The sequence below is a fragment of the Canis lupus genome, chromosome 15 (assembly GCF_003254725.2).
Source record: "Canis lupus dingo isolate Sandy chromosome 15, ASM325472v2, whole genome shotgun sequence".
Taxonomy (NCBI): Eukaryota; Metazoa; Chordata; class Mammalia; order Carnivora; family Canidae; genus Canis; species Canis lupus.
Window position 1 is genome coordinate 55,476,073 of NC_064257.1, and position 18,797 is coordinate 55,494,869.

An 18,797-nucleotide genomic window follows, 5' to 3' on the forward strand; every position below is an offset into this window, starting at 1 on the left:
CCTTCCAACCCCGCTACACAAGACCTGTGGCCCTTTGGAGGACACGTATAATCTTCTGAGCTTCATTGCTTCCACAGAAAGTCTGTCTGACAATACCTCGTGTATGGGGCCATTGTGAAATTTTGTGAGATAATAAATGTAGAGTGCGTAGTGTTCCACAGATGAGAGATAATGGCATAAGCCACTATCAACTCCAAGGACTTTCTTCCAGTGACCACTCTAGGTGCCTGCTTACTTCAAGTAAATGTTAATCTAGATAAACACATTCAGAAAATGTAGGCAAACACATCACAAAGAGCTGAATCAGCTTGAAAATTGGATAAAAAGAGGTAACATTTACTGACTGTTACATTGTGTTAGGCTCTTTTATAAATATTTTTTTCATATCACTCACTTAGTTTTCACAACTTCATGGGGCAAATACTGTTAACATCATCATTTTTATTGTTGTCATCCCTAGGATACTAATTAAGAAATAAGGTGCCCAGTGACTATCAAGTTCATTTTTCTGAGCTCACAAACCCACTTGATTCACAAGTGGTAGAATCAGGATTCAAACTCGGGAAGTCCAGATCATCAGTTGTAGTGAACTGAATTATGTTCCTCCCAAATGTATGCGTTGAAGCCCTCAGTACCTCAGAATGGGATTGTATTTGGAGACAGGGCCTCTAAAGAGGTAGTCAGGTTAAAATGAGGCCCTTATGGTGGGCCCTAATCCCAAATGCCTGGTGCTGTTCTAAGAAGGGATTCAAATACAGAGGGACATAAGGAACAGGCAGGCACAGAAGAAAGGCCTTGTGAGGACAAAGGGAGAAGGTGGCTATTTGCAAGCCAAGGAGAGAGGTCTCAGCAGAAAGCAAACCTGTGGACACCTAGATTTCCAGCCTCCGGAACTGTGAGAAGATAAACATATGCTGTTTAGGCCTATGGTATTTTGTGATGGCAGCCCTGGAAAACTAATGTGGCAACCCACGCCCTTAACTACAAGGCTGTTTGGATTAGAGAGTGTACGGCGTCTTCCCCATGTTTAAAACAGGGCCTAGAAAGCAAACGTTAATTACAACCCAATAGGACTGCAATACTTGCCCATTAACCAAAATCCAAAATCCAAGCCAGTCCTTCTGCACCTGCATGCTCCTTAGGCCAGTCCAAAGACAATAACATATTCAGTCCTAATGGAAAGATCATAACCTTGAGCCCAAGAAGGTTCTGAGCAGATCCTGAAATCAGTGGTGGAAGAAGACTCCCTTTGGGCCACCAAACTCTCACATGGCCCACTGGTGCCAGCTGGACAGACGCAGGGATTCTCGACTTTTTAGTTCACTAACATGGCCCCCAATGACTAAAAGAGCAGCTGGCACAGAGCAAAGCTCAATAACATATTTCTTAGAAGAAGAAAAGATGAATGTGATACTGGAGAAGGAAGCAGATTGCATGGAACCGAGGCACGTACATCTTCACGCTGTGATGACACTGATTGTGCTTTCTACCCTCGCCACATGGGGGTCAAGGGACAAGTTGCAGAGGCAAGGCAGAGAAGGTTACCGGGTACCCCTACCTGTCTACGAAGGTACGTAGTGAGCAAACAAGAGGATACTCCAGCAGAGTGCTGCCTGGAGCAGATGTTCAGCAAACTTTTGTTCACCAGTGAAAGAAAGTATTGAGCAGACCAGCTCCATCTGATTGCTAAAGTAACACCCTCAGGGCTTTTCTGATAACACAATGTGCTTTCAATCCTGATTTTTCACAACAAAATGTGATTCCTAGACTCCCAAAGAAATCTTTTAAGAAAGTTTGCACGTATGTCCAAGACTTTTAGAATTTTGAGTCAATGTGTTTCCACATTGTGGGGGTATCTACATTCTCCTCATTGCTCTCTACAAAATGCTCTGTCCTGAACTGAGAGCCTAAAATCACTTGAAATGCCTGCCCTAGCAACTGCCTCATCACCCAACAAATAAGAGTGCTACCCACGAGGACTCAAAAAGAGAGTGGAAAATACACACTGTATTTCTCCTACTTTATAATAAGATGAGGCAATGCAAGTTGGAAAACAGTGAGCGACTTGGGATCCACAATGAATTTGGAAGCTGGTGGGGTGCCTGCAGTTTGTCATCTAAGTAGCCTTGACATACAGAATTCCTGGAACTAGGCTACCTTAATTCGGTATGACAGCTCTGTGGCAATAAAGCAGCATCCTAAAAATAAAGCATACATAATGCATCTTCCATGCTGGGCATGAAAAATAGTACAATGCTTAAATGCTACCAAAATGGTGTCCCTTGGGATTCATTCACATTACTGTGCAGCCTGCTAGGGAAGCTTTGGCAAAGCTGCTAAATTGAAGATCACAGAGGGGTGCTGAGCTTTCTTATGCTCTTGACTTTTACATGAATGTAGTCTGCTTTTCCAATCTTAGATAAACATTTAAAAATATTTTGTTAAAAAAAAATCAAACGTATCGGCACCATGTAGTAGCTGGTGATCTCTGAAATGACTTATGACTTTTGCAAGGATCGTCTGGCAGAAAACACACCAATATGTTCAGTCGTGTTTGCATATATATGAACATTTAGAGCAAAACAAGAAAGTCTGGTAAGCACTGGCTTGCATTAAAAAAAAAAAAGACAATGGAAACCTTGCAGCAGTGTTTAGGGTGATATGTCATACTTCCTTTGTATAAAAACATTATCAATGTTAAATTGTGGAATTGAAAAAGGAATTAGGTAGAAACAGTAGTAGAGGCAAATCAGAAATCACTATGCTAAAATTTGCCCATTTTTGCCACTATCCCATACTTATACCAAGTTATATCTGAGAGGTGATGTAGGTTAAGAGAATCAACTTGAGGAAGCTTTAGTATCCGACAGGATGGTTACAAACTCGAGCTCCACTGCTCACTAGCTCTGTGGCCCTGGGCAAATTTCATAATCTTGCTGACTCTCATATTTGAAGTAGAGATAATATCTTCCTTATAGAATGAGGAAGTGATGCATAGACATATAATACCAAATGCAGTGCCGCAACTGGGTGACGTCTAACACTAGATCCACTATAAAGTCGCAGCTGAAGAAGATGCCATTGTTGCAAAACCTGATTTTTTTTTTCTAAAAAGCCCTTTGATGCTATATTTCCATTCACTTTTGCATTTCCCACATGGATATGCACAGGATGAGGCTGCGTTCCAGTGATAATTGCTAGATTTTGCAGCATGGTATACCACTGGCGCTCCCTACCTAATTACACCCTTGCCTTTCCCCAAGGACGCCCTTCTCATTTTCTCCGTTCTCTTTGGAATAGCACCTGTCGGAGAAAGGTCTGGTATACAGCTCCAGGTCAGTGAGTCCACTGATTTCACATACACACTTTTTGCGCTCAAAGAGAATCGCAGCGAATTCATCAAGTTACACAACCAAGAACCTGTCCCAAGCTAAGCTGAGCTAGCGGCTCCGTGCTGATAGGAGCATCCACAACAGTTTTACTAATTAAAAAACAAACAAAACCTGAAGATGAGCTTTGTAATGGAGACCTTTTGTCTTTGGGCTGAATCAACAGAGAGATCCATCTGTGAGGCAGGGGGCAGGCAGGGGGATCAGTTAGTGATAGCACTTAATACTCTCACATCTCCCTCTCCATCTCATGTATCCTTTTTACATACAGGCAATTTACGTGACTTTGAGCTAAGTAGGTAATTACTCTGGGCCTCCACTTCCACATCTACAGACCATCTCTCACAGAGGACTCATCTTGTAAAATTTTTATGAGGAGTTAATGAGATAATTCATGTGCGGTACTTAAAACGGTGCCTAGTATATCATAACCTCAACATGACTTTTGCCATGGTTAAGGTTGCTGCCTCCTTGACAATAAAAAGGCTCTCGTCCTTGTGCATCACTGCATAAGCCATCTATTTCACTGCTTTAAATAACCAGATATGCCAATACACTGTGGTAAGGGACAAAAAAGTCCTACCGTAAGGCCCCTTCTAGGATTTGTTGAAGGAAGTAGGTTGACGGAAACAGGAAAGCCAAGGAAGTCAGAAGACAAGGAAGCTCTTTTTCGATGACTACTAACTCATTGTATGACCTAGCACAATTTTCTCATTCCTTTTTTCCCATCTTCAAATTAAGGTCAAAAAAAAGTTTCTGCTGCACAGGTGTTTTGGAAAGATTTACTGAGATAAGCGTAATATCTGTATTTGACTCATAATACAGACTCGCTGTGTTCTTGATGCTGGGCATGAATTTATTTTCACAAACATTAATCAAAAGTCAGAGAACAGAAACACAGCAGGATTACTTACAGGATTTTCTGGCTACGCACTCTCCCAGATATTAAAAAAAAAATCTATCCTTACACCAAGCCAAATCGCCAGAGAAATATATACCTAAAATAATCCAACAGTTCCTCCTACAGAAAACTCATTATCAAATTACATTGCAGTGTGAGGCCAGCAGACCATACTGATGGTCCTCACAAAAATAAGTTCTATAAACCTCATTATTTGCATAACACAGGGGCTGCCAAAGACATTTTTCATTACCTCTACAGTGAGAAATCTCAGCCTGAACTTTAGGACTAACGATGGTAGCGCTTGTCTCCTGACAAGTAGTATTGGAAGTGGAAGCAAATACAGATGTACTGTGAAGACTCAGTGGAACGGGCCACGAATGTATTCCTGCATTCATTCAAAAATATTTCTTGAACACCTACTATGTCTGAGACTCACCACTAGGATCTAGAAATGATAAACAAGACAGGAGCTACCTCTGCCTTCACAAACCTAGAGACTGGAGGAAATGAAAAGATGATTAAATGAGCAACTGTAATGCAAAGAGATGACATCAAACGAACCAGAAATAGGTCTTGGGCAACTAGATGAGATCTATCACTTCCTTAGGTAAGCAGGGAACCTGAAATAAATCTAAGCTTAGACCAAGAGAAGAGGACCCTAGAGGAAAATACGCACTTCTGTGGAAATCAAAAGAGGAAAGACGTGTCAGGAAAAGCCTAGAAATAGGTGGATGGAGATAGACACTGAGAACCTAAGGCTGTCTATATGTCTCCTACCAAGACCAGAACTGATCTATTTATGTACTTTATTTCCATGTAATAGCCTACATGAGTAGAATTATATTGTGTAGAGGACTCATACCTATATTCAAATCAGGTCATAGACTCCCAAGGAAATTGGCTTGATTTTACGTCTCTAAATAAGCACACAGGAGAAGGTGTTAAAGAAAAAAAACAAGGAAAGATCTAGCATTGTTTGAGATGTAATCTTGGGCATTTAAGTCATCACACTGAGAGTCATGCTGATAGCACCTTGTTGGGTTCTTTCCATCACCACTTACATCTGAAATGGGAGAACACCAGGATGTACTGGGATTGTAAACCAACCCCTCCATCATATCGAATGCAACTGCCCTCTCCATCCCCATAAGTGCCGGATATCCTGGGTGCACCTGGGTGGCTCAGTCAGATAAGCGTCCACATCGCCTCTTGATTTCAGCTCAGGTCAAGACCTCAGGGTTGTAGGATCATCACACTCATCAGGGACTCTGCCTGAGTTTCCCTCTCTCCCTCTGCCCCCTCACCCCACCTCTCTCTCTCTCTCTCTCTCTCTCTCTCTCATTCTCTCTAAAATAACCCAACAAAAATCTTTTTACAAAGATTCTGGATATTCAGAGCACAGGGCTAAATATATACACGGAATCCTGATATTAAAAACTTTAACTGAGCAATCAAGAGACCAGGGTTTTAGACCCGGTTGTGTCACGTAAAGAAATGATACGTGAGGCTTAGAGGCCACATAAGTAATTCCATAAACTTGGTCCCTCCTGCGCGTCATGTGGTAACAAAAGTAGTCAATATTTATTGAAGACCTACCGTCTGACAAGCCCTCACTCCATGCGTTTTTCACATATTAACTAACGACAACCTCATGAGGTAGGTATTATTGTCCTTTTACAGCTGGGGAAACTGAGGCATTCAGAGATACTGTGACAGGGGCCTTTCAGACATGACAGTGAATGGCAGTACAGGACAACAAGAGTGACCCCATGCTGTGCTCTGCTTTGCCCAGGACAGATCGGGCAGATGCCTGTTCTCTGAATGCTCACCAATACCTTCTTTTACTCCATGGTGGTCTACTTTGGATGAGGACTTATAGGGCCACCCAAGGCCAGGGATTAAGAACCTTAAGTTCTGCAATTTTCTGAGTCTGCGTTTGGAACCCAACTTAGCCATTAACTAGCTGTGGAAACTGAGGTCAATTAGTTTAGCTAAATAAGCCTCAGTTTTCACACGTACCAAAAGGAAATAATAACGGTACCTACCCGATGGCACCATCGTGAGAAGCAGAGGGTCAGGACATGTATCAACTATATGAATCGATTACTATAGTGCCTAGCAAATACTAAGCACCCAAGAAAAATGAGCTTTTACCAACCTTTTTTTTTTAAATATTTGAGAGGTTATCGCACATCTCCCTAATCATAGCGGGCTGTTTTATGAACTTGAGACATCAGAACATACCTGTGAATCTGAAGCTCTTAGACACGAGCCAGGATAAGTAAGAAATGCCAAGCCTTTCTAAGTAAATCGCTGGTACTTCAAGAAGTATCCATTTTAAGACTAAATTATAATCCTAAAGCCATTGGAAATGCAGTTTAGATCTTGGCCACGCCCAAGAATTTTAATTCATCCCATTCCAGACTCCGTACAATGCTAAATTTTATGACAAAAAGTAAAATAAAATAAAATAAAATAAAAATACTCTTTAAGCTTTTAATCCCCTCATGGTCCTTTTTAGCCTGTCGAGCCAGCCCAGATTCACACTGGCAACTTCTGGGATTATTGTGCTTCCAAACAGAAGTCGCTGGCCCACCCTACTTGTCTGCAAAGCCTGGAACAGCCTTAAGGTTCGGAAAACATCCTTTACGTGGCACGAGCATGGCCATAGACCAGGCCCTTTGCCTGCAACTAAAGTGACTGGCCACACAGCCCAGAACCTGCCAAAATGTTTGTCACGTGACAGAGTCTTAGAAATCAGGCTCAATAAATAAGACTCATAGGCTCAACGAGACTGTATAGCTGGTTACTATACGCACTGAACAAATCACCTATCTTTGCTTCATTTTCTTTGTAAAGTAAGAGGGTTAAATCCATTGTAAGAGAATCAAAGGGCCAACTCTAACGTGGTCTGGCTCTGGGCCTTTTTTTTTTTTTAAGATTTACTCGTTTATTCATGAGAGAGAGAGAGAGAGAGAGAAGCAGAGACACAGGCAGAGGAAGAAGCAGGCCCCATGCACGGAGCTCGACGTGGGCCTCGATCCCAGGACCCCGGGGTCATGACCTGAGCCAAAGGCAGATGCTTAACCGCTGAGCCGCCCAGGTCCCCAGGCTCTGGGCCTTTTAAAGATTCCATTTCAGGGCAGCCCGGGTGGCCCAGCGGTTCAGCGCCGCCTTCAGCCCAGGGCCTGATCCTGGAGACCCGGGATCGAGTCCCGCGTGGGGCTCCCTGCATGGAGCCTGCTTCTCCCTCTGCCTGTGTCTCTCTGTCGATAGATGATGATAGATAGGTAGATAGATAGATGATAGATAAAGATTGCATCTGCTGCAGAAGGATAACCGCTTTCCCCTTTACTTTTAAAAAACTCCTAAGGAATGGAATCCTATGTACTCGCATAGTGACCTAATAACACACCTGTCAGCAAGTCCTTGGCCTCCACCCCGCCTCCTCTCATCATGCTAATTACCACTGGCTTTAATTAGATGTGATGAGCCCCTGGGCCGCGCGGAGGGGGACCCCCTTGCGCCCAGGACAGCCCCTCCCGGGAGCCCCCGAGCCGGGAAGATGCGGGGCGCCCCGCGTCGGGAGGGACGAGCCGCTGTGCGGGTGCGAGGCGGGGGGGGGGGGGCGGTGGAGGAAGCAGCTCGGGAGGGAGCAAGGGCCACCCGAACCCCCAACAGCTGCACATCGGGCCCCCCCCCCAGCCCACCCCCGCCCGCCCCGGGGGGCTGGTACCTTGGATGAGCTCGGATCTCCTGCCCACGGCCGGCAGGGTCCTGTTGAGGCCCAGGATCCTGTCCAGGTGGAAGGCGAAGACCTCGCTGAGGTCCAGGGGCCGCCGGAGCAGCCCGCAGGCGCGGGGGCCGCAGCGGCGCGCGGAGCCCGGGGCGCCGGCCCCCAGCAGCAGCAGGTGCGCGCGGCCCCCCGGGGCCCGGGCCAGCGCGCCGTCCGCCAGCGCGCGCATCCTCAGGATGTCGTCTCTGCTCAGCCACGAGGGGGCGCTCTCGCTGTAGATCCGGATGCCGCTCTCCCGGCCCCCGGCGGGCGCCCCCGAGCCCCGCGTGCGAGCCCCGGGGGGCGCGTGGGCGGCCGAGCGCCGGGGCCCGGGGGACGGGGCGGCCGAGACGTGGCGGCCCGGGCCGGGGCGCGGCGACGCCAGCGCGGGCTTCTTCCTGCGCTTGGGCCTCACGGTGCCGCGGATGTGCGCGGGCTTGCTGCGCCGGGAGCGCAGGGTGATGTACACCACGTTGAGCGGCAGCGCGGAGCCCGCGCCCCGGGGCTCGGGGGCGCCGACGGTGCCGGCCCAGGGGCCCTCGGCCAAGGGCGCTCCGGCCGCGCGGCCGCCCCGGGGCTGCGCCCTCCCCGCCGCGTCCCGGGGCCGCGGGGCCGCGCGCCCCACCTGGCTCACCAGGAAGCCCAGGTAGATGGCGCAGGCCGTGCCCAGCAGCAGGGTCCTGCGCGCCCCGGGCCGCCGGCCGCCGCACAGCTTAGGGAGCCGCGGGCCGCAGCGCGCGCCCAGCAGCCGGGTCAGGAGCCGCCCCGGCGAGCGCGGGCCGGTCATCGCTGCGCGGCGCCCGCATGCTGCGCGGAGCGTGGCCTGCGCCCCGGGGCCCCGCCGCCGGGTGCAGGGCGGAGGGTGCAGGGCTCAGGGCGGAGGGCGCAGGGCTCAGGGCGCAGGGCGCAGGGTGCAGCGCGCAGGGCGCAGGGTGCAGCGCGCAGGGCGCAGGGCGCAGCCTCGTCCGCTCCGGCCGCCTCCCCGGGCGCACGCGGCGCTGGCTCCTGCAAATGAATGGGAACAGACCTGAGTCACGGTCGCAAACTGGTTCGGTTCCTCTTCAAGAGGAAAAAGTAACCCTTTCCTCGCAGATCTCCCCATCGTGAAATGGTTTGTTTTAAAAGGATGAAGTTTGAAAAAAGCGAAACGACACAGATGTCCAGATTCCACTTGCAGTTTAAATTTAGTGAGGACGAACCATGAAAAGCCAAGGATGTTTGAGAACTTGTGGCCGCTCGTTGAATTTGATGCGGAGAGAAAAGTATTAAAATCTGGCAGGCGCTTTCTGAAGTTTAGGAATGATTTAAGAGAACTAAAGATGCTTTTTTTTTAAATAATAATAATAAAAGGATAATCTGTAGCCATCCCATGCGTATTCGTGAAAGTCCTGCATTACGCATTGGGCAGAAGCACCAAGTATTAGCATTCAAATCCAGAAACCTATTCTCTTAATCTGATAGCACAGTTGTTGTTGTTGTTTTTTTTCCTTCATCATGTTTCATCATCCTACAGTAAGAATTATTCTAATAGAAAGCTGTAAGTGTCCGTATATCTTAGAAGTTACGTCTATGCAGTCACACACAGACACACACACCACAAATCTAACTGCTTTTCATTCCTCCTCTTCCCACAAAAGTCAGCTGAAAGAAAATAAAGGGATCTCTAGCTCTATTTTTTCACTTAATTATTAAAAAAGAAGAAGAGCTCAGAAGCAACCTTACTTACACAGCTGGCCCCACGCTTGGCTCCAGGAAGAATGCAATCCCTGACTGTAATGCAAAGAACTTTTAGAGGCTGAGGCATGTAAGTAGAACATATTTCTTGGTCAAGAGTGTTCCACATTTCAAATATTTCAGCTCAGCTTTAAAAGCTCCCTTGAAAACTACCGATTGCAAAGCAAAAACGGTTCCTTGTAAACTGGCTGCTGGTCACCCAGTTTTAAGACGCGTCAGGGTTTGTTTTTGTTTTTGTTTTTTAATAGTTTGCAATATAAACTCTAATTTTTAAATTCTGGGGGGGGGGGGGGGAGCCAATGCCGTACAGAAGCAGTTTTCATTCAGAGCATTTTCCACTCATTTTTAACCCCTGGGAGCCCTCTAGCGTCCTGTTTGGAAACAGACTCTGAAATGGCAGTCTCCGGGAGTTCAAAAGGATTGAGAATGTTTGCTTAGCAGCAGCCAGATAAATACCTTATAAAATGAGGAATGCTAGAACCTTCCTGTGCATCCAGCGTAGCTGGAGATCTTGGCACCAAGGTTCCCAGGGACTACGACTCACCTTACCGTCTTGCCTGTGTACAGGGTGACATTTGTCTCCCACCTCTTCTGAGAAGGCCTAGAGGTTCATAAAAAGGTAAGAAAGGGTTAACTCAAATGAGGAAAAAATAGAACGGTGAGATAAGAGGACACACAGATAAAGAGCACGTTTATAGTGTGCTCTTGCACAGTGCAACAGCTCACAAAAAGAAGTCATGGATTCTTCCTGATTAGAGGGGGTTTTAAAAACAGGTTAGTAATTGGCTTGGGGAGTTTGCATGTCCTGGCACAAAGGCAGGGTTGATGACCTCTGGGTCTCATTTAAGCCCATTCTTATTGCTTCCAGGGCAAACAGAATCAGAAGGTAGCAAGGTGACAGGGATTGTTTGCCCCACTGGAAAAGAAGTCTGTGCTACCAGGGGGCGGTAAGAGAGGAGCGTATGGTGTATAATCCTAAAATACTACATTTAACAATGCAAAAAAAAAAAAAAAAAAAGATCAAGGAATTGAAACAGAGAGAGAAGGAAAGAATAAGCTTCCAAGTGGTAAAATACCAAAAAAAAAAAAAAAAATTAACTGTTACTTTAGCACTGGAACTCAGACCTCTCTTTCTTTTTTCAAAATCCTGCCACATGGAGGAAGGCGAAGAACAATTCCAATACCGACCATGATCCACAAGTACCTGTGGATTTCGGCTAAACTTCTTGAGACTTCAAGCATTCTTCTACAAGCATTTTTCTTTGTGTTCCAAAAATTCTAAACGCTCACTTCCATAAGCACAGAATTATTTTCTAGGTAGTAAATGTTAACTTCTTGAAAGGAAGCCGTGACTGAGTTGCTTTTTGTAACAGTATAGTTTTCACATATCCAGAAAAATAACTGACCTGGTTCTAAAAATTAAAAGTGCATCTTAAATTTAAAAGCAGAAGCCAGGTTATAACAAGCAGATAGAACTGGCTGTTTCTGAAGGAATCTTTTTTTTTTTTTTAAGATTTTATTTATTTATTCATGAGAGATACAGAGAGAGAGAGGCAGAGACCCAGGCAGAGGGAGAAGCAGGTCCCATGCAGGGAGCCCGATGTGGGACTCGATCCCGGGACCCCAGGATCACACCCTGGGCCAAAGGCAGGCGCTCAACCACTGAGCCCCCCAGAGTCCCTCTAAAGCAACTTTTAGTTGAAACTTTTAGTTTCAGAGATAGATGAGAGTTGAGTGAGTTGGTAAATTTGCTTGATTGCCCCTCATTGCGACAAAGGTCTCTTTATTGGAAGAGCAGCACATTGCCCCCACCTGCAGCCGTGGGAGGGACTGGCAGAGGCTGAAGGGTGGGCTGTTTGCAGAGTGGGATCCACAAGGAGAAAGCCTGGCTCCCAGTCCTCCCCCTATTCTAGCTGTGGTCCTTGTGACAAGCAGCCTTCCCTTTCTAGCCTCAGTTTCCCTAAGACTAGCATTTACTCCATCAGTTTCTTGTGGTGGCTCAATGAGATAACGGTGACCTGAATGACAATTCGAAAGATTAGTCAATGTTTTCTATTCCCCCAGCGCCTTCCTGAACTTCTCAGAGGCCCTCTCCCAGCCCAGGCAGCTTGACAGGGCGAGGCTGTCATGGTAAAATTAGGAACACACGCATTGAATTATTGGGATAGTCAGTATATTGATAAAACCAACACAGTGGATGAGAATGCTCATCAGATATAATCAGAAAACAGTTTTCATCGGGGTCCTTAGGTGGTTCAGTCAGTTAAATGTCAGCCTCTCGATTTCGGCCCAGGTCATGATCTCAGGATCATGAGATCGAGCCCCACATCTGGCTCCACACTCAGTGGGGAGTCTGCTTGAGATTCTCTCTCGCCTTCTCCCTCTGCCCCTTCCCCATGCCTGCCCCCCACTCACTCACTTTCTCTCTCTCCCCTTCTCTAACAAAAAATAGAAGAAAAAAAGGAAAAGAAAATAATTTTCATCGTTCTCCCCACTGCCGATTCAAACCTGCTCTGTGGCCTAGGAGCACTTCTCAACTCCTTTGGATAAACACAGAGACATGATTTTTCTAGTCATACTTAGATTTTTTTTTAAATGTCTCCACATACACACACATAATTTGCACATAAACTAACCCAAATGTTTGATCCAAACATAGTCAAAATTTTCAAATGCTTTTTAAGTTTAAAGTATTTTCCCTTTCCAGAAATTAGCCGTCCCTCAAAAAGCATGGCCAAAGCTTACTGTAAGGAGGAGAGGAAATCCATCCCAGATTGGTTTTTTGTTTTGTTTTGTTTTCCTGTCTAGACCGTCTGTCCCTCACCTGCATACCCACTGCCCCCACTCTGAGTCTGTCTCTGGCTATTCCAGAGTTGAGGGGTAGTGGGGACGGAAAAGTAGTGGCAGCGCAAATGTTCTTGCCCCTCCACTGTATCGTCATGAATTGGTTTATAAGCTCTCCGGGCTCAGCACAGGTATTAAAGCTAACCATCTGGTGGGCATTTTGCGGTCATTTCAAAACACCACTGTTATTGTCTCTCTGGCTGCCTGTTGATGTCCCTTCAGCCCCTTGGGATCTAGCAGCCCTCTGTTCTGTTGAGGTCACCTTCTCCCTTCAGGCTGTTCCTTGGGCAGCATTTAAAATGGCCAACAGGGTGGCTCTCTCATTTGGACCTGTGTCCCCACAAGTGGTCCCATATGCACAATCACCATCCTTTGCCTCAGCAAGCTCAGGCTTCACAGTGTGGCCACTTATTCCCTTGGCGTGGTGGGCCCTCATTTTGCAATGGGGAGCAGCTGCCATCTATTGCTCATGGTCACTGTCGAAACTGAACAGGAAGGTATTTTCTACCATCCGGTGCTATGGAGCTCAAGAAAGAAGTTTAATTTCGTTTTAGAAAAATAAACCACCTGGGTGGCTCAGTGGTTGAGGGCCTGCCTTCATCTCAGGGTGTGATCCTGGGGTCCTGGGGTCGACTCCCATATCGGACCCCTCCTCCCAGGAAGCCTGCTTCTCCCTCTGCCTCTCTCTCTCTCTGTGTGTGTGTCTCTCATGAATGAATAAATAAAATCTTAAAAAAAAAGAAAAGAAAAAAAAAGAAAAGAAAAAAAAGAAAAGAAAAGAAAGAAAAGAAAAGAAAAGAAGAAAAGAAAAGAAAAGGAAAAGAAAAGAAAAGAAAAGAAAAGAAGAAAAGAAAAGAAAAGAAAAGAAAAGAAAAGAAAAGAAAAGAAAAGAAAAGAAAGAAAAGAAAAGAAAAGAAGCCTACATTCCTTGAATGAGTAATGGCTTGAAAGTTTGCTGTCGCAATAGAACATTCACAGGTAACATGTGAGCACACATAGAACACTCCAATTATTTGTTATTGGTATTAATATCATTTGATCAGAGAGATCAAATCCTCATACCTAAAATACTTTCTCGTCATTAAAAAAAAACATGAAGAAAACAAAGTGGAAAGGTGGGCAATAAGACAATGATATGGTTCATTAAAATTTCCTGGAAAACTTTTTATAGCTTTGTGGAGCCAAGAGAGGGTAATGGTGGGAAGCAACATGAGCAGGGGCTGGAGCCTCTGATAGTGTTCGTTTTCTTGGCCTATATGGTATTTATGAAAGGATGCTTATCTGGGGACAATTTATTGGCTATACATTATGATTTATGAAAAAGATAGTAAGTAAACAAATATTCTCTTTATATTCTTTATATCTTGTATACACTATATAGAGAGGGAGTAGAAGTCAGAATTTTTTTACATAATTTTATTTACGATGAACAGTTTGTGATCCTTTCATCCTTTAAAAGTAAATTTAAGTTAAAGAAAGCTAAAATCATTGAAAATTTTAAAAATATGTAGATACCTAGGCTTCATCCGCCTCCCCAGAGATTCTAATTTAATTGGTCTGAGGTCGAGGTCAGCAATCCATGCTTTGGAAAACCTCCAATGTGCGGGGTTATAATTCACTCTTCTAGAAGTTAAATGGCTAGTTTCGGGGTGCCTGGGTAGCTCAGTAGGTTAAGCATCTGCCTCTGGCTTAATCATGACCCCAGGGTCCTGGGATGGAGTCCCACATTGGGCTCCCTGTGGGAGGGCAGTGGAGGGGGATAGGGGTGGTGGGGGTGGTCTGTTTCTCCCTCTCCCTCTGCTCCTCCGCCCCCTTGTGCTCCTGTCTCAAATAAAATTCTAAAATCTTTTTTTTTTTAAATGGCTCACTTCAGAAACAAATTAACACCTTCTTGCAGTCAAGTGATAAGTCTTCGTTTTCACTGGCAGTAATCTTTAAATCTTTCAAGGCTTCCGATTGTAAGCTCAAGTGCAGTGAAGGCTGCTTCTCCTTCGGGCGGGGAGGACCCCAGGAGCGGATGGGACAGTGTCTAGGCCTCCAGTTTCGCAGTCACATTTCTCAATTCTCTCCTCCTGTCAGGTCTACCTTTTGCGGCTACCGTGGGCCCAAGCTTATCCACCTCCTCAGAGCCATTCAGAAAGGGATGAGGAGAAATAAATTAGGACTCCAGTGACTGAAAAACTCTCAAGCTTCTCCCTGCTGTTATTGCACATGCTTGTTACATAGATTACAGACCTACAAATGAACACGTTGTTCCTGGCTCTGTGCTGACCAGACCCTTCCACTGGGTCCCTGACCCTTGCTACAAACCTTCCTGACTCTCTAGGACCTAGAGCCCTTCTAAATGTACAATCCTGGCTTTCGCCTAGGTTCTCAGGTATGAACTCTGTCTTGTTTATTATACGGAATTTGCTAATACCTTTGCTGTCCATTCTGATAACAGGCCTGGGTGGCAGCCAAGCTGGCCTGTCCTAACACTGGAGAATTCTTAGCCTTATGATCTTTGAAATTTTGTCATAAAGGTGTTTGATTGGGATCAAGAAGTTTGTAGCCCCTTAAATAGTGCTCTATATTATATCTGGCTTTATGCAAAAGAAGTTACAGTCGTTGTGTTCTATTGTATTAAAAAAAAATGTGTGCACTTCCATCTGACACTTGATTATTGGGTCACTGAAGGATCTTTCCTGTTCACCTATAGCCCTACATCTACTTGCCAGGTAGGAGGCGCTTTCAAAGAGAACTACCTGTCTACTCAGAGCTAGCCTTACAAATCTATAAAGTGACGCTGAGTGCCATAGCTTGATCTCTCATGTGTGACCAGGAGGGCACCAGATAGGCATATTTCCAGGGGGTCCCAGTGCCTGGCATTTCATTGCACTGGGTGCTCTCCCCTCTATCTGCTCTTATAATCTGGCAAAGAAGAACACGAGCCTCCTTGCCTTTTCCCAACATAGAAATCTACTGCAATAATTATCCATGTAGTTTCATTTCCCTGGGAGTGTGTATTTCGTTTCTATAAAGTTGTGATCACGTCAGGCTGCTTCTGCCACATGGCCAGAAACTGAGCAGTGTCTATATGGACAGAGCATAATACAAGAAACTAATAAAACGTATGACAGCCGATTTGACATACGTTTGCCATAGCGTTTTTATATGGTTGTTATTTTACTCCTGGATAATTAGATAATTGATGCATGTTATAATAACCAGCACTTGTTTTATAATTCTAAAACCCAGGAATGCTTAGATGCATGCACTCATCATGGAGTGAGAGAAGACTTAAGTAAATCAGAGGCCACCTGAGTTCCCTCTAAAAGCCCCTGGACAGGGGATCCCTGGGTGGCTCAGTGGTTGAGCGCCTGCCTTCAGCCCAGGGCATGATTCTGGAGTCCCAGGATCGAGTCCCACATCAGGCTCCCTGCATGGAGCCTGTTTCTCCCTCTGCCTATGTCTCTGCCTCTGTGTGTGTGTGTGTGTGTGTATGTGTGTGTGTCATGAATAAATCAATAAAAAAGAAAGTTGCCTTTCAATAAATAAATAAATAAATAAATAAATAAATAAATATCCCCGGACAACCTAGGCAATTAATCTCCTCTACTTCAGCCGTGGGTGCTGAAGGCCTTGAAACTCTGCCTCCCACTTCCACTCCCAGGCCACACTCACAGAAACTAGGACATCCGGTCCTAGGTCATTCTTGGCTTCATTCTTGGCTTAGATAGAAAACCCAAACAGAGGTGGGTTTTGGCCTATGTAGAGGACTAAAGATTGGATAAAGCTGTCTTAATCCTTAGGCTCCTTGCAGAAGATTATGCAGAGCTACAAATGATCTCTTTTCTCCTCACCTAAGGCATTGTTTGCATAAAAGAAATAAGCTGCAGAGTACAGTTAGAGAAAGGAAGGCCCCCTGGCGGGACTGGATTAAATTTGGCATATTAGAAATGCAACAGGATTATAATTTATAAACACCTTAAAAGAAGAAGGTAGAGAGAAATTTGGGGTCTTTTTTTCATTTGCATCAAGCAGTTTTGAGACTCAGCCGTGTCTCCCACTGCATGTCAGACTTGCATGGCACACCTGAGAAGTTGCTGGGGTGTGGAAACTGCACGCTCAGGATTCATGAACCTTTAGAGAAGCCGGATTAGAAAAGACAGAGAGTCTTAATATTACATTCCCTGCCCACCCACCCATTCCCACCTCCCCTGCTCTAGAGATTCAAGACCCAGGAAATAACTGTAGGCAAGCACAGATGAAGATATGTTCATGTCTTGTCCTATGAGGTATCAAGGCAGCAGCAGCCCACTTTGGTTTCCAGGCAAGGAGAGGTGATACAGAGTCAGGGAGCATCCCTCTGTGGCCACCTTTCCAATTTCAGGTGCCCTGGCAGGCAGCGCCCCTGGCATCGACCTCACGCCTCCCATGGAAGGCAGCAGAAGCAGCAGGCTCACCTGTGAGGCACCCTTAAATAGCTGCACAGACAGAAAACATCCAGGAGAAGCTAGAATGTGGCACCCAGAATTGAGCAGATGACAAGCACTTGAGACAAACCCTATCCTATGACACGGTTGCATACTTGTCTGAGAGGTGCTGGAGGTCTTATTTTATGCAGGAGAGAGTAAGAGTCAGTGCAATGTGAGTCACTCCCACTAAAGAGTGCTTGGTACCTAGGCTGCCGAGACTCAGGGCAATGCACGGCCACTTAACATTTATTTAATTCCACCATTTTCTTCAATGTGGATGAAACTGGAGGGTATTATGCTGAGTGAAATAAGCCAATCAGAGAAAGACAATTATCATATGATTCCACTCATATGTGGAATATAAGAAATAGTGAAAGAGACCATAAGGGAAAGGAGTGGGGAAAAATTAGAGAGGAGACAAACCGTGAGAGACTCATAACTCTGGAAAACAAACCAAGGGTTGCAGAAGGGGAGGTGGGTGGGGGTTGCGGTGACTGGGTGATGGGCATTAAGGAGGGCACATGATGGGATGAGCACTGGGTATTATACTATCTGTTGGCAAATCTAATTTAAATAAAATATTTTTAAAATATTGAATGAATGAATAAATGAATGAGTGAAACAATGAATAAACAAATGAAAATATTAAGATAATAAAGCACAAAACCTAGACCATGATCACTCAAAATGTGGCCCTGGACTATCAGCATCAACTTCCGTGGGAAGTTATTACAGATGCAAATCCTTGAACCCCACCCCAAACCTACGGGGTTAGAAACTCTGGATGAGAGGCTCGGCCAACTGTATTTGACAGACCTCCAGGCAATCTGATGCATGCTAAAGTTTGAGAACCATTGCTCTCATGGAGGAAGGCCAAAAAGAGTGAGGCAGGCCAGGAGGAAGATAGAAAAATGCCGAAAGAGGAAGGATAAAATAAACCAAAAAGTTGTAAGCAGATTTGAAACAGCGTTTGTAATTTATGTAGTTTTTCTTGAACTTTTCCCTCTTTATGAGAGTTCCTTTCCTCGTTGACACTTCATCTATTGGTTGAGAAAAGACAAAATACACTAAGAGCACATGTTTTGCCCAGTGAGGCACCCTCACCTACACAGCCCTATTGATTCTAGCCCCTTTCTCGGAGCAAGGGCATAGCATGTAGGTACTGGGAAAAGAAGAAATCTGAGAGACAACAATCACAGAGAGTAGAACGAAAACCAGGAACACTCCTGGGTGTGGAGGGACTATCCTCCACAGGAAGAAATTACAGGAAGAAATCAAATCCTCTACAAGCCATCATTAGTTCTGTACCCATAAAGATACCTTTTATAGGAAAATCACACTGTTTTCCAAAAGACAGTCATAGGGCTCCCATGGCCACATAATGTGTAGCATAGACAAAAATTATAAGCCCAAAAGCTTTATTGAGAAGCCTGGAATGGGGTTTGAAATGTAAAAAAACGAGCAGATACAAAGCAGTATAACACATGGAAAAAAATTAAATATTTGTATAAGAATGAACATATCATTTCCCTACATGTAACACACCTCAATCATTTTTCCATAGGAAATAACCAATGCTTTGGTTAAGAATGCACATTATTTTGCAGTTCTTTGGGGAATAAAGCAAACTTGATTGAGATAATCACCAGCTCAGAGGCAACATTCCTTTTCTTAATCTTTGTACCAATTGCTTA

The 18,797-nt window shown here is 45.2% G+C and overlaps 1 protein-coding gene and 1 long non-coding RNA gene across 2 annotated transcripts in view; both read right to left on the minus strand.

The window, feature by feature from the left end:
• The window catches only part of GASK1B (golgi associated kinase 1B), a 46,000-nt gene extending 37,145 nt beyond the window's left edge, over positions 1 to 8,855 (minus strand). The window contains exon 1 of the mRNA XM_025439479.3: positions 8,030 to 8,855. Within this exon, the coding sequence (XP_025295264.1) occupies positions 8,030 to 8,855 (826 nt within the window). The remainder of the gene's footprint in view (positions 1 to 8,029) is intronic.
• Positions 8,856 to 9,011: 156 nt separating this feature from the next.
• LOC112654843 (uncharacterized) overlaps positions 9,012 to 18,797 on the minus strand; it is a 30,254-nt gene continuing 20,468 nt past the window's right edge. Inside the window, exons 4-5 of the long non-coding RNA XR_004805345.2 lie at positions 10,347 to 10,403; positions 9,012 to 9,073 (exon numbers count right to left, since the gene is read on the minus strand). This is a non-coding gene — a long non-coding RNA (uncharacterized LOC112654843). The remainder of the gene's footprint in view (positions 9,074 to 10,346; positions 10,404 to 18,797) is intronic.